General features: G+C 36.9%; 1 protein-coding gene across 1 annotated transcript in view; it reads right to left on the bottom strand.

Moving 5' to 3' along the window:
• NLK (nemo like kinase) overlaps positions 1–13,982 on the bottom strand; it is a 64,476-nt gene that overhangs the window by 10,458 nt on the left and 40,036 nt on the right. Inside the window, exons 4-7 of the mRNA XM_050909227.1 lie at positions 8,742–8,848; positions 6,810–6,895; positions 5,667–5,876; positions 797–898 (exon numbers count right to left, since the gene is read on the bottom strand). Coding sequence (XP_050765184.1) covers positions 797–898; positions 5,667–5,876; positions 6,810–6,895; positions 8,742–8,848 — 505 coding nt within the window. The remainder of the gene's footprint in view (positions 1–796; positions 899–5,666; positions 5,877–6,809; positions 6,896–8,741; positions 8,849–13,982) is intronic.

Raw genomic sequence — 13,982 nt, 5'->3', positions numbered from 1 at the left:
TTGTATCTATTAACAGTGTATTTCATTTGCGCTTTTTATTGTCCAGTCAGCATAATGACATCATCCTGCCTTTTTTCTCTGGTGGTTGTGGTTTTTTTTTTTCTTTTAAATTAATGTTTACTTCAGTTATGTTGAAAGTTGTATCTCAGTTTTCAATATCTTGTTAAGCCTCTCACGAACAGCTCGGGTCACTGCACAGATGTGTGAGGGGACCCTTTGGTGATGAGTTGCTGGACTGTTCTGTTTACAGATCTGGATAACTAACGGGTGATTTCCACTTCTAACACACTTGATCCTGTCAGTACAGGAGTCCCTCCAGGGCTTTCTGAACTATGCTGTCAATTTTAATTTATGTCCCTTGCCAATATTATCACTTAAATTTAACATCTTCATTCAAAATAGCTATCAAAACACTGTCGCTTCAAAAATGGAGACTTTCACCTGTGTCATCAAGTGAAACAACACATACAAGACAGAAGCCAGAAATGCACTTTACTAGTGAAAAACCACCTTGTCTCAATAGTAGTCTGAATAACTACACCATTAACCCATGCCACTGCAACACCACAACCACCTTTGGCAAACTTAACCCAGTTTACAGGCAGAGGCAGCTCTGAGATTAAATATCCAAACAAAGTATTTATGAACAAACATGCCATGAGAATTTAATCGAGACGTGAAACACGGCGCTGATGCAGCAGTAGTATCCTGCACAGAGGAAATCCTCGCTTATGGGGGCTGACTGAAGGATTGTCTTGACCAAGTGTAAAAAAAGGCCAGCAATCTCCAGCTATACCTGTTTATGAGGACCCCTGAGTATATGTGCCTTGGCGCCTTCACAAGCCGTCCTCATTGCTTCCAGCGACGGTGTTCCCAACAGGTCTGTGATCAAATCCAACTGCAGGTATAGAACATATAAATTTGAGGTCTTAGACATATATTAATACATTTCACTATGATAGCAGATTCTTAAGCTAACGTAAATTACATTTAAGGTATGAATCAATTCAAAACCACTACTTTACGGATAGTAAATTACAAATATTAATGTATACATTTAGTAGATAGCAAATACAACATTTGTAATTTCACTGAAAAAGCCCTAACAGAAGCTGATTTTCAAGTTTGGGAGCTTTTTTTGTTTACAGGTTTAGTAAAATATTTTATTGCAATTTAAAAGTCAATTTTACATCATTAAGAAAATTGTTAAGTACTGTTAATGGTGTGTTACTCATTCTAAAACCCAAATATTCTCAACTGAATGTCAGCATTGCATACCAATATACCACACAAAATTACCCCCCAAAAACAGGTCAACTACTACTTTACACAAAATATTTTGCCATCAACAGGAATAAAACTATAGAAAATGGGAAAAAAACCCTCAGAACCACAGTACAAACATACTATATAAAAAATTCCAATATATGAGAAAAATAAGTTTAAAAAAAAAAAAATCTGTCCAGCACCAGAGGAAGGAAAAGGAGTGGTGCTGGTTCAAAGGAAAATAAAAGCTACCTAAAAAAGAGCAAAGATGCTGCTGCATTTAAAACTGGTCTCAACTTTAAATGAAATGACATTTCATTCACCTTTTTCATTTTGGAACGCAATAGACAAGCTTTCACCTTATTTCTACAGAAGTGTGTGCATACACTCCTTCAGTGAATGAAAACAAACAAAACCCCTGTGTAAGTTAAGCAAAACTAAAAAAAAAAAAAAAAAGTCTTGTCAGTGGTGAGATCGGCACCCTGGTTCCAAGCGTTCCCTTGTGACCACCATCCACCCGCGCTAACGAGCCACTGCAGAGCTCTCCTCTGAGAATAAACCCATTATCATCATTATACAGGCCTTGTACGCACGAAAATCCCCCACTGACTGTTGGTATAACATTGTGAAATGCGATTGCTGTTTACACACCAAACTGTGTGACTCTCCAGTTGGTGTGTTCTCTCGGTCTTTTCCCCACTCTCCAGCAGAAGCACCAGTCTGCCCAGTGCCTCGAGGTACATGCAACGTCGTAACTGGGTACTGAACACGTGTCCTCCCATGTGCCTTGGCACCATGCGGCCAGGGCTAGCGTAACTGCACGGAGGAGTGACAGCAAAGTACCTACGTTTGTAAGGAGATGGAAAACTAGACAGGAAAAAAAATCCTAAACCTTGAAGTTTTTAGATGTGGAAAATATATAATTGAGAAATAGACACATGGAGCTGATATAATAAAAGATCAATGTATTTACAAAATAGAAAAAGTAATATTATAAATTATACCAGCATATCAGGGAATGTAGACTGCATAAACACCTGTACTTTTCAGCCAACTACTCCTGAAGCACACAGCAATATGTTAATATACATTTGTATCTCTATATATAGATATGGATAGAAATACACACACTTTATTGTAATGGTTACAAGAAAAAACACTGAAAACAATTTTCATAATGATCTCCTGAAAGTTCATGTTTAACATCTCTCAAGATATAAATTCTCTTGTCTTAGCCCATACATTTCCAATACACTCACAGAAGTGTTTCGTTAAGAGGTCTGGTTTCCTTTATCTAGATGCATGTCATCAGTCATTACATGCATTTTTCTGAAGTATTACAAAATATATTTTGAAATTGTAGTGTAAAAATAGAAAAAATATTACAAAACATTAATTTTGAATTCAACTGACCTCAGTTGCGTGAATTTCAAGTCTTTTGGGTACATGCAATGAATCTGCATCATTACATTATTATTCTAGGTCAGGAGGAGGAGTGCACTTTCAAAGCTAACTTCTCAGCTGCCGCCGCTGCCTGCGCTCTAGTTTGCACTGAGCGTCGTGGAGCACAGGCACGGGGCTCCTTTTAGATAAGGCTACCTGGGGGATGCACTTCATGAGAACATCTAAAGACACTTCATCTGCCAGTTGCATCCAGCCTGTGCAACCAGACCAGGCCCACTCCAAAGCACATCTCCACTCTGAACTGTGGAAAATTGGGGTGTCAGGTCCTCAGCACCGACTACCTCGCCCTACAGATCCCCTCCTGCCGGTATGCACTAATTGCTCAAGTAAACGTTGCTGAAGTCCGAAACACAAAAGCGGTATCCAGCAACAAGCACACCCTTGGTATACCGATGTGTGAAACAGCAAGCCTGCCTTCTCTGCGTACATGCGTGCTGACATGTCAAAGGCTGGCTGCACAACATGCCAGCAATGCAACTTCATCTACGTGCTACGGCTGACGGGAAATGGCTACACTAGGCTGGCAGTATCTGCCCGATTCTCCTTTCTTCTTGGCGCTCTGATCCTTCTGAATGGATTCTGCTTACTGTCTCAGGCATGTGACCGGTTATCTTTAAGGAGGATTAAATAATAATCAGCAAAATCAGACTAGAGGAACTGGCTAACCTAGGAAGGTGGTTAAAACTTAGCACTCTATAACCTGCCTTTTAGAAAACAGTGTGCAGACTAGTCTTTAAAGCAAGCAGAGAAAGGCATTTGCTCCCACAGATAGTCAGAACGTCAGAGATCACCCTTCCTGCACCACAGATGCACTAAAAGATAAAATTAGATGTCTTAAATGTTTCTGGACATATAGCTAAAAATAACTTGCATTTGCACCTTTAAAAATGCATTTTTAAACAAAAATAGAAAGATTGTATCATACAAAAATGCTAACTATTCTAAATAGTATCAGTAAAAAGCAAAAATAGGAAGTGTTAGGAAATACTATATTTGAAAGTGTTTCTGATTATCTAAGTCTCAGTATAGATTATCTCATTTCTTACGTTTGTAAGAAATCCCGCAAAATCCTTATCAAAAGTTAGCTACTGTAACTTGAGTAAGCAACTTAGATATATTCATCACTTTCAACATGATACTATCCGAAGTTTAAAATACCAAAATCACCAGTTCCAGTCTGGTTTATAACATAAAGCTTTACTCACTTTCTTCATCACAGATTTAAGTTAAAAATTCCAGTATAGTCAGTTTTAAAATGATCTCTTACGTGGTTTTTCTACCAGGAAAACTCTAGCCTGACGATGGCTATCCTGACATCAGAGAGTTTTTGCTGTCCTGGTTAACGCCACTGGGTGTATGGGATAACCATTTTTAGCGTACAGTCTACACTAAGGGGCACGGCACAGGCTTGAGGAAAGACCATAACATTGACTAGCCCAAGGCACTTCTACAGGCTCTATCACCTTTGAATAGTACTGAATTTCTCAGAACATAATTGAAAAATATATGGTGATTACTTCTTAAACCATTCCACTGCACAGGGATTATAAAAGATCTAGGAACTCCTACGTAACTTCATACAACTTTTCAATCGAATAAAGTGAACACCACCCAAAAAAACCCACCCCATAATGCTATTCCAGAGTTATCTGATGAATGTCTTTGCACTGTTACATTTCAGGAAGGATAGCCAATGCTATTAAAATCACACACATGTTTAGCTTAGCAAAAGATCAAAGATTAGAAAAACAGGAGATCTTAAATATTTTTGAGACTGCAACAGAATAGCTGTCAATTTAACTAGCAGTTCTGATTACATTACTGCTTTCGTCCTCTGCAGTCTCTTCACAAGGGTAAGAGAGAGGTGTATTTTGGGAGGAGGTCTACTTTTTGTGATCATACAAGCTATCAGTGCTGTCTAGAGTGACTAGCAAGTCTTTCCTTGGGAACACTACTGCGGTGACATGATAGGTACCACTAGACAGGACACAGCATTGAAAAAATATATACACAACACAACAACATTTTAAATATACGAATGTTGAAAACAGCATGCTAATGTGAATGTCTCTCAAACCCATGAAAATGCTATGTGCATAAACAAACAAGAGAAGTATAGAGTTTGGAATGTCACCTTTAACAAAAGTTTGGAATGGGTTTTTACTTCTGGTCAATCGATATACGTAATCTCACAATTTTAAAGTTATGTAGTTTCTCATCTATAGATGAATACTAGCAACATTGAAGATAAACATTTTTATGTCAGCACATCTTGTTCCTTCTCTTAGATAGAAGCATAAATGCATTCATCTCTAATATCTTGCTGCAGACATTATTTTCTATCACTGTAAAAATAGCACTTCAAGATTATTAGAGATATATGTATATTATATTAGCTCGCTTACTGTTGGAATGGTGATGAAGTATTCTGGTGCATCTCATGTTTTTACACCTAGCCACAGCTAAATAACATAAAAAAATATTCAATACCTTCTTACACACTTGACCGTTACTAAAATGAAGCAGTCTGAGCAATACTACTAATTGGCAGTTTAAATAGTTCAAGTGCCAATACTGTATCTCCAGTTACATCTTGACAGAAAACTTACTACTTTCTCATATTAGTTGTTAGAAAAAGCTTGATCCCAGTTATATCACCTTTACCTTATCTCAATAAAATGCTACAGCAGGCTTTGGTACTGCAGCAGATTACAGGGGATTACAAAAAAAATACACATTTCAAAAGCTAACGTTAATAACCACTACTTTTAATACTGTCTGGAAGCTATCATTTCAGTGTTTCAAAGTAGCTTGTTTTTTTGCCTGTGTGTAAACCAAGCAAAACAAAAGCAAGTTTGAGGTTCAAAATGCATCAGTATAACTGATTCCATGAAATTATGCAGTAGAAAAATTTTTAAAGGGAAATTTAATTATACCTGCTGTATGGGACTCTGTGCCTGAAACAATATTCTTCGCCCAAGTAATTCTGCAAAGATACAGCCTACAGACCAGATGTCAATAGCATTGCTGTAGTGACGGCTGCCCATCAGGATTTCTGGAGCTCGATAATACTGAGTGACAACTTCCTGAGTCATGTGACGAGATTCATCTAATTCTTCCACCCTGGCCAATCCAAAATCACAAATCTAAATTGAGAAGGTAAATAAAAAAATTAAAATAACCAAAACACTTAATGCATTTCAAATAGGTAACCTTCTGGTAACGAAGCAGGAAATTCCAAACCAGCATTTAAATAAATCAGATAATCTGCTGTAACTGCATAAGCAAAGGGGAAGGGGCATAGGAAGAAATTATGCTACTTTATTCCACATCCATTTAAACTTTCTATAATTTTATTTGAAATCACAGTACATTTTTAGTTGGCATTACAATAGTTATAATCTAAAAGATTAAAAAACTTTGCACTAAAAAAAAAATACATATTGCCAACCTCTGGGTACAGAATATTTCATCCCAAACCAGATTCCATTTGTTCATGATATGCCTCCAAATGTTACAGAAAGATTCAGCCTCCTACTCACTTTGGCTTTGAGAATTTTTAAAAATTTCTTGAACCAGAAGGGTTAAGAAAACAGACCAAAACTTTCACAATCAGAATGCTTAGCAAATCAGTGTAAAAAAAACTTAATTTTTTATATTTGGCATAGCTGTACAACATGCCTAAACCCTCCAAAATTTCATATGCCTAAGAAGTTAATGGAAGAGTCTTGGGCATTCTGTATTGCCTTTACTTTGACTAGCACACTGAACGCTAACATTGCAATACCTGAAGGGACTGCCTGCCTTTCTCAGCTGCTCAGGGCACAAGAGATCCCACCCAAGTCAAACAAAAGAATCATGTCTTTCTTGCTTTCACAGATTTGGGGAGAGGTAGGGAGAAAAGGGGAAAGGAAGATGTTTGTTTCATTTATAATTTTTAAAGAATCTGTGGGATTTTTTTCTTTTAAAATGACTTTCAGGAAAAGTGTTCATATTAATTGTTTTTGTTTAAAAAATAACAACTGATTTATAATGAACAGCATATACATATGTACATTTTCAATAAATTTAAGTAGCACCTTAAGAACACAGTTGCTGTTCACAAGTAGGTTCCCTGGTTTAATGTCTCGATGTAAAATGCCAGCAGAATGTAGATATTTCAGACCTGAAATATTAAACGAAATTAAAATAAATACCTTTTTTCCTTTTAAAAGAAGTTTAAGGCTGACAACATTTTCCTGGAAGGTCTTGCAACTCCTCATTAGCAAAGAATTTGCCATTGGTTCATTTTTTATACGATTCTAACTTCCAGCCTCTACTATACACTCAGTCACTCAATGAAATGATAAAACTTTTGGAATATACAAACTAAACAGAGCAAGTAATTTAAGTAGTCTTTATTTATTTTTTTTTTTAAAACCAAAACATCATCTCGCTGGTTATGACATGGATACTGTGCTAACCGCAACACTGGAATATTGACATATACCTCTTACTGCTCTGTTTCCCAGTAACAATTTTAACTTCTGCAGCACTAAAATTTGACTTAATTTCCTAGGTAACAGCTGCACTTCAGAAATAAACTCAGATTAAACCCAAGCTAATTTGCATATATTTTTTTAAATCACTTTTTTCAAACTAAAACCTCATAAGCCAGCAGCAGATAATGTAAAACAAGGCTAAGAGAATATAGGCCAAATTACAGTAAAGCCTAGGCCCTTTTCTTAACTTTATTAGTGCAAAAATTCAAAGCTAGAGCTAATGAACTTAGGACATCTGATCACAGCCATTGGGGATGTTTCTAACATTTAGGTGGTTAGGAAAGAAAGATAACGTATGCTTTCTGTGTGCTTTTGCTGTCCCTGAAGCTATAATTCTGATCTTTTTAAGAAAATGAAAGTAATGTGGGAAGCACCTCACTAAAAAGTACAGCAGAGAAAGTATACCAACATGAAGTTGTTTATGCACATGAACTACAGTAGTAGACAAAGCATGGAAAATGGAAAAATGGCCATAATTCAAGTAGGGTCAGATAGAGCAAAAATAAATAATAGCATTAAACTGGGGAACACTAAGCTCTCAGGTCAAATGCCTGTGCAAATGGAATGAGAATTCAAGTAACTCTTGAACAAACTTTAACTGACAGTTTTGCACTGCCATTTGGATAGAAATTAGAGTTTTGAGTCTTCCCCCAGTCATCAAACTCAGTAATCACAGAGGCACAGATGCCTTTTGTCCTTTAGGAGTATGACTCTTTTCTCTAGCACAACAGCTACCTGGAATAGCCCATACTAATTCTGGATACAATTTAGATTTCTTTGCTCTGCTCTTTATGAATACGGTCTACTATTTATTTACTAACAGATAAAACTGACTGTTTACTTTCATCTTATTCCAGTGAAAATACTCAAATAAAGCCAATGGAAAAGCAACTGGACTAACACTGATCAGATGTTCAAAAGACAAACACAATAATCTCATTTCTTGGATAAAAGTTTCCAAATGGACTAAAAAAAATAAATCAAGTTTAAAATTACTATTATGGTAAATTGTTTTAGCTAAAAATCAAACTTTAGTGGACTGTTCCATAACAATTTAAATTAGACTATTCTCCAGAATACCTTAAGTGGGTATAGTTACATATATTTATCAAATCGGCTCAGTCTAGGTATCCTTTCTGTACCTTGATTCAAAAAGCATTGGAGGACTGTTAAAACACACCCACCCACCTTAAGATTCTCACAGGCCATTGAAAAAGCCTTTGCAGCTGAAGCATAAGTCTTGCCATTTTTACCCATGACTATGATGGAAGGCAGCAGGGCTGCCGTATTCTTTTAACTAGAATAATTAATCCTTGCTATTCATTCATAATATGAAATTAAAAGAACAAGTTTCCATGGGAAACTTATTCAAGATGAGGATGTCTTGAGAATAAACATTAAGAAACAGGAAAAAAACCCCCAAAACTACTACTACATAATTTTCATTAAATTTAAAAGAAGAAAAATTACCTCTTAAAATCTGGTAAAGAAAAACTTTGACATGATCCGAGCTGAGTGGCTGAGGAGAGACGATAATCTTATGGAGGTCACTCTGCATCAATTCAGTGACAACATATCTTCAATTTATTAGTTAAGGCAAAAGCAGAAAGTCCAGCACATAATCTCTTGAAACATTTACTCTAACTCCTAGGAATTTGAGCTCTTACAGGTCAGAGCTATCGAGTAAAAAAGAATAAAGCTTCTTCAGAGGTCAAGTCTCCAGACTCTTACAAGAACGAAAATAAAAAATGGGTTGTGAAAGAAAACAGATTACTCAATAAAGTAGCGTTTGCATTAAGGTAGTTGTTACAAAATTATTCCAAAGTCAAATTACGACTCAGAAAACAAAATAAAATTTTAATATAATTAATGGCATCTTGAAACCTTCAGATTTTTCCTTAAATCGGTAAGCCACAAATTACAAACAACTAAAGTAGCGTCTTCATAGTGGACATACATCAACATGGTTTAACCAGACAAACTGGCAAGCGCAAGTCTGTGAAAGTCAAAAGTACCTTGCAGGTTGCTACTCGATCAGTAATACAGACTTTTAAAAATACATATGCTTCCCTAAATCTACCCAGTACCCACTATTTTACCTTCTCAAGCATCATATACACATGCATACAAATCCCAGTCATAAAACCTCTTCTGAGTTAAACAGGAGAAGAAAAAAACCCCCCAAACTTCTATCTGGAGAAAAAACTAAAAAACCAAACAGAAACCACTACTTCACGTACTCATAGACATGCAGAACACAGCAATAGTCATGCTCACTGATAATTTACACAAATATTTGAAGATACAAAGAGTTATATATGCTGTGGCTTATACTAAGGTGTGGATTAAGAAGGGTATTGTGTTTATTCAGGAAGCACTAAAAATATAACGTTTCAAAAATGGAGAAATACGGAAGACACAAGCAGCATATCTTAACCCACAAAATCAATACCATAGTGTCAATTTCCTGAATATGTTACAGTAATAAAACACATGCAAAAATCATTACGATTAATACTCAGGATACTACAGACATATGCTGCCTATGAGTTGTGCAGGGCAGTTAGCGACAGACAGCTTTTACTATGGCCAGCGATGAAGAGCCCATCGAGTTGCAGAGAAGCTGCCTCTGCTGTACTCCATTCACGAACAACACTGGTAAACTAAGTTTTGATTTGGGAGCTGTGGTTCAGAACAGAGTTTAAAGCAAAACCACAGCACCTCAACTTTCAAGAAGGATTGAACTTGCAATACTGAGAATTTTCAACTTTTACAACAAATAAGCTTGATAATTAAGAAACATTACTGCTTTAAAAGCTACCTTAGCAGTCATATTTGAAACAAAAATCTCTGATACTATTACATTAGTGGCTGAAGAAGGTAAAACACGGTAGCCGTATGTTAACTGAACTTCTACTTTACAGCAAGGTATCAAATGTCTCACTGAGACCCCTGTGTTAGGCATTAAGCATTACAAGTCACACCAAGCCCTGCAACGTTCAAAACAGACAAAAATGCGGCAGAGAGGTGGTGCACGCTGCCAAGGTCATGCAAAAGATCAAGGAGAGAGTTAGAAATGAAACTGCATCTCCTGGGCCCCAATCTAGTATCTCCCTTGGTGTACCAGGTTCATTCACAGTTCAAGGTAAAGCAGTAGTCAGCTCTCAGCCTCCCAAAACCACAAACGGATCAGCTGTAAGAATCGGCAGCAGCTCAGCTGGCCTCCTCCGACCGGGTGCTACCTGAACGCTGGAGCGTGTACAGGTTTACCTTCCTTCTGCAGGAAGAAACAGGGTTTTGCTGTGCATGAGGAAGTTACACGCTTCAGTTCTACTTGTCCTCCGTATCTGCCATGCAGGAGCTCCGGTAACTTTATGAACTCATGGACCTCGTGGTGGTATTTTTACGAGTGTGCCGTCCTGACCTTTCCTCTGAAAGCAAAGCTAACTAGGTCAACGTTGGGGGTTTGGTTTGGTTTTGTTTTTAAATCTCACCATTATCCTGTAGGAGCCTATCAGTTGGTTCAATGCTCTTTATAACCAGCTCTGCTACATATCAAGTCTGAAATATAATAGCAAACCCTGAGTTCAGTTAAGATATTTATCTCAGTTACACAGTAAGCAAGTCAGCTTCAGCGGAAACTTCTACTTGTTCTTACCATTATCACCGATTAATTGGCACAGGTCAAGTTGCAGTTATAGCAATCTAGAGAAAACTTTCATTTTCTTTCATCTCTACCTAATCAATGTTCTCCTTCCATCTGTTGCTCTGCAAACCCTATCCGGCCAAAGCCCTATCAGCCAAATTGTTCATCTGCCATCAGCACACCGCACAAAAATTAATTTTATAAATTAAATATTGCCAACTTTTTGACCCAAAAACCCCCAAATTAAAATTGCATTCATAAAGAATTCATAAAGAAAAAACCCAACCCTGCAGCACCATAATTTCTAGTCCTCTAATTTTTCTTTTCCTTTTGCAAAGGCCCTCTTAAATATTTATACCAGCCTTTTAAAATTTGGTTTTTACCTTATGGCTGCAACAAATCCTTACATTTCATTTTTAACGTAAAATATTAAAAAAATCCAAAAGTATTACTCTGCACTTTATTATGATAAGATTTTTGTTTTGCTATGCCACAAATCCTCCTAAATCTCAATCCCGAGCATAATGTCTCCCAGATGTCTCAACTAGTTGCCATGCCAACTAAAGCAGCTTAAATTAAATGAGGGCCTGAAATGGCACCTGCACCACTCCAGGTCTGTTGCGCATTAAATAAAGCTCTCTTGACAGGGGCTCAGAGGTGCCATTAACTTGAGCAGCAGCTATCTGATTATTGTCTCTAGATAATTTAATGAGGGTCTCTAAATAAGAGCAAAAGCAGCACTTGCTTGATGTTCCTGCCTTTTACAAATGTGGCAGCTTCTTAAACAGCTGGTACCCAAGCAGGTCAATGACTTTACTCCGGCCAGTACTATAAATGTTTAGCAAAAACAAACGACAAAAACCCTATGGGATTTCAATCAACTATTCAAACAGGTACCTGCAGTTTTCTTTTTTAAGTCGAACCATAAAATATGCTGGCTATGAGGTGGTCACTGGAGCTGTAATATGCAGCTAAGCTGAATATTACTACCAGATAAAAATTGCTACTGACAGCAGTAATTAGTTAAGTAGCTGTATAAAATTAGAACTACAAATGTACCAATTTGCTCCAGAATAATTACCAAGGCAAATGCATGGCACAAAAGAACTTCACTTACTCTGTTGACTGGGAGACCTGCTGAGTTGGTAAATTTTACAAAGTGACAGGCAAATTTTAAAAAGGAATAAAGTACGCTCTGTGATGTGGTATTCTCATAATGACTTAGAGCCTTCTTTATTAAGTCTCTGCATACCTCAAAACTCAATTCTATAGACCATTTTTCTGGGAAAAGGCCAGCATTCTGTGAACAAGTTCTGGATTAGCTGGACGCTAACAGTGGAGTGGAGGTGCCTATCTGCATGATACTGTAAGAAACATGCTTTTATAAAAACAAAACAAAACTCTCTCTCATATATTTCAGGATTTTCTATAAAATGGGGACAAGAGGTTTTCTCCTATTTTAGTATACTTTAGTTATACTTGTTTTTACATTAGGATCATATCAAGCTTAGTTTGTGATGCCACCTCTGTTCCCTTCTCTTAGCAGACTTTATAGCTTCCTAGTAAAAATATTTCTGTAACATCCTAATTTTGTATCAATACCCAAAACATGAAAAAAAGACCTGGTCCATGTAAAAACAGCACAACAACTATTCAAAAAAATTTAATGAATCTAATGCCTGTCTAAATTATTTTGTATGTTTAAAATTAGCTGACTTTTCTGTTATAGGTAAAATTACTGATATAAGTATATTTGCCATCAAGTCACCTCTAATTATGCAATGTAGAAATGGCAATCTATGGCATGTGTCCAAGACCACAGACAAGCAATAGCAGAAGCTTTTTGGAGGGACACGGTTTTGGAGTCGGGGAAAAAAATAAAAATGGCAGTTTTTCATACCAGGAAGAAAATACTGAAACTCCATCTGAATCTTACTTCTGCATAAGGTAAGGGCTTCAAAGCTCTTGATGAGTTCCTAATACAGAGAAAATTCTGCCTTTCAACCTAATTGGGCTGGGGTACAATGACAGAAGCGCTTAGGTGAACCAGCAGGTCCCACCTCTCCACTCCTGCTCAGTTTCAAAACTCATCAGGAGCTGGAGTTCCCAGCCTTCCAATAAGCACCATGTCATCAATCAGCTCTGAGTTAATGGCATTGGTATTAATCACCTGCAGTTTAGCAGCACCATATTTTGTATTATGTACAATAAAATCACTAGTTTTCATATCTAAATAATTGTATCTCTGTATCTGCAAAACAAAGCTTGAATGCTGTGGAAGCTCTGTTTTGGGAAAGACAAATACATCTGGCATATCGCACCTGCAAGATTGCGCATAGACTTGTTGTGACAAGTTTTCTTGGCTGTATACTGTGGTTAGCAAGAGTAAGACACACAGGTTCTCTGGTGTCAGTAAAAAACACGTGTCTGAAATGGAACGGCGAGCCATTCCCCAGAGGTATGGCAGGACGCAGTCTGCAGAATACAAAAATAAACTCCACTACTTCAGCATTAGTTTCAGAATTTCCCTTGGTTATTTAATTATTTGGTCTTGAGGTTACCTGAATTTGATATTCAAATGGGAAATGCATTTGTGCTGCAAAGCACTTCTTGCAGACCACTATTCTGGTATTTTACAGTGCTTACAGATAGATGCAGTAAAATTATCAAATACTGCCGTGAGTAGAAAAAAGCAAAACAGTGCAAGGGGGAATGTGGATTAATCAGTAGTAGGTCTGTGGATAATTACTAATTACTATTGATAATTTATTCTACAAATAGCTTTTAAAACAGATTTTAAAAAGAATGCAACACCAGATGTCAAACATGCAACGTGAAGAGTTCCTAGTCAAAGTTAACATTTTAAAACCTTCTCTCATAGTGTCATTTCAGCTTGTTCAAAAATCAAGTCATAATTCTTAAGTTAGGAATTAAGATAATTTACTGAGTACCTATAAAAAGTTTGAAATTAAAAAGACAAAGGGGAAAACTTCAGTCTATTTTTACTGAATCGTTGACAGCCAGGCACATACTGCCAGCAGATTCTGCTTGAAAGATCACTGCTA

Source organism: Gymnogyps californianus, chromosome 20, assembly GCF_018139145.2.
Source record: "Gymnogyps californianus isolate 813 chromosome 20, ASM1813914v2, whole genome shotgun sequence".
Lineage (NCBI taxonomy): Eukaryota > Metazoa > Chordata > Aves > Accipitriformes > Cathartidae > Gymnogyps > Gymnogyps californianus.
This window is presented reverse-complemented; position numbering and strand designations above follow the sequence as displayed.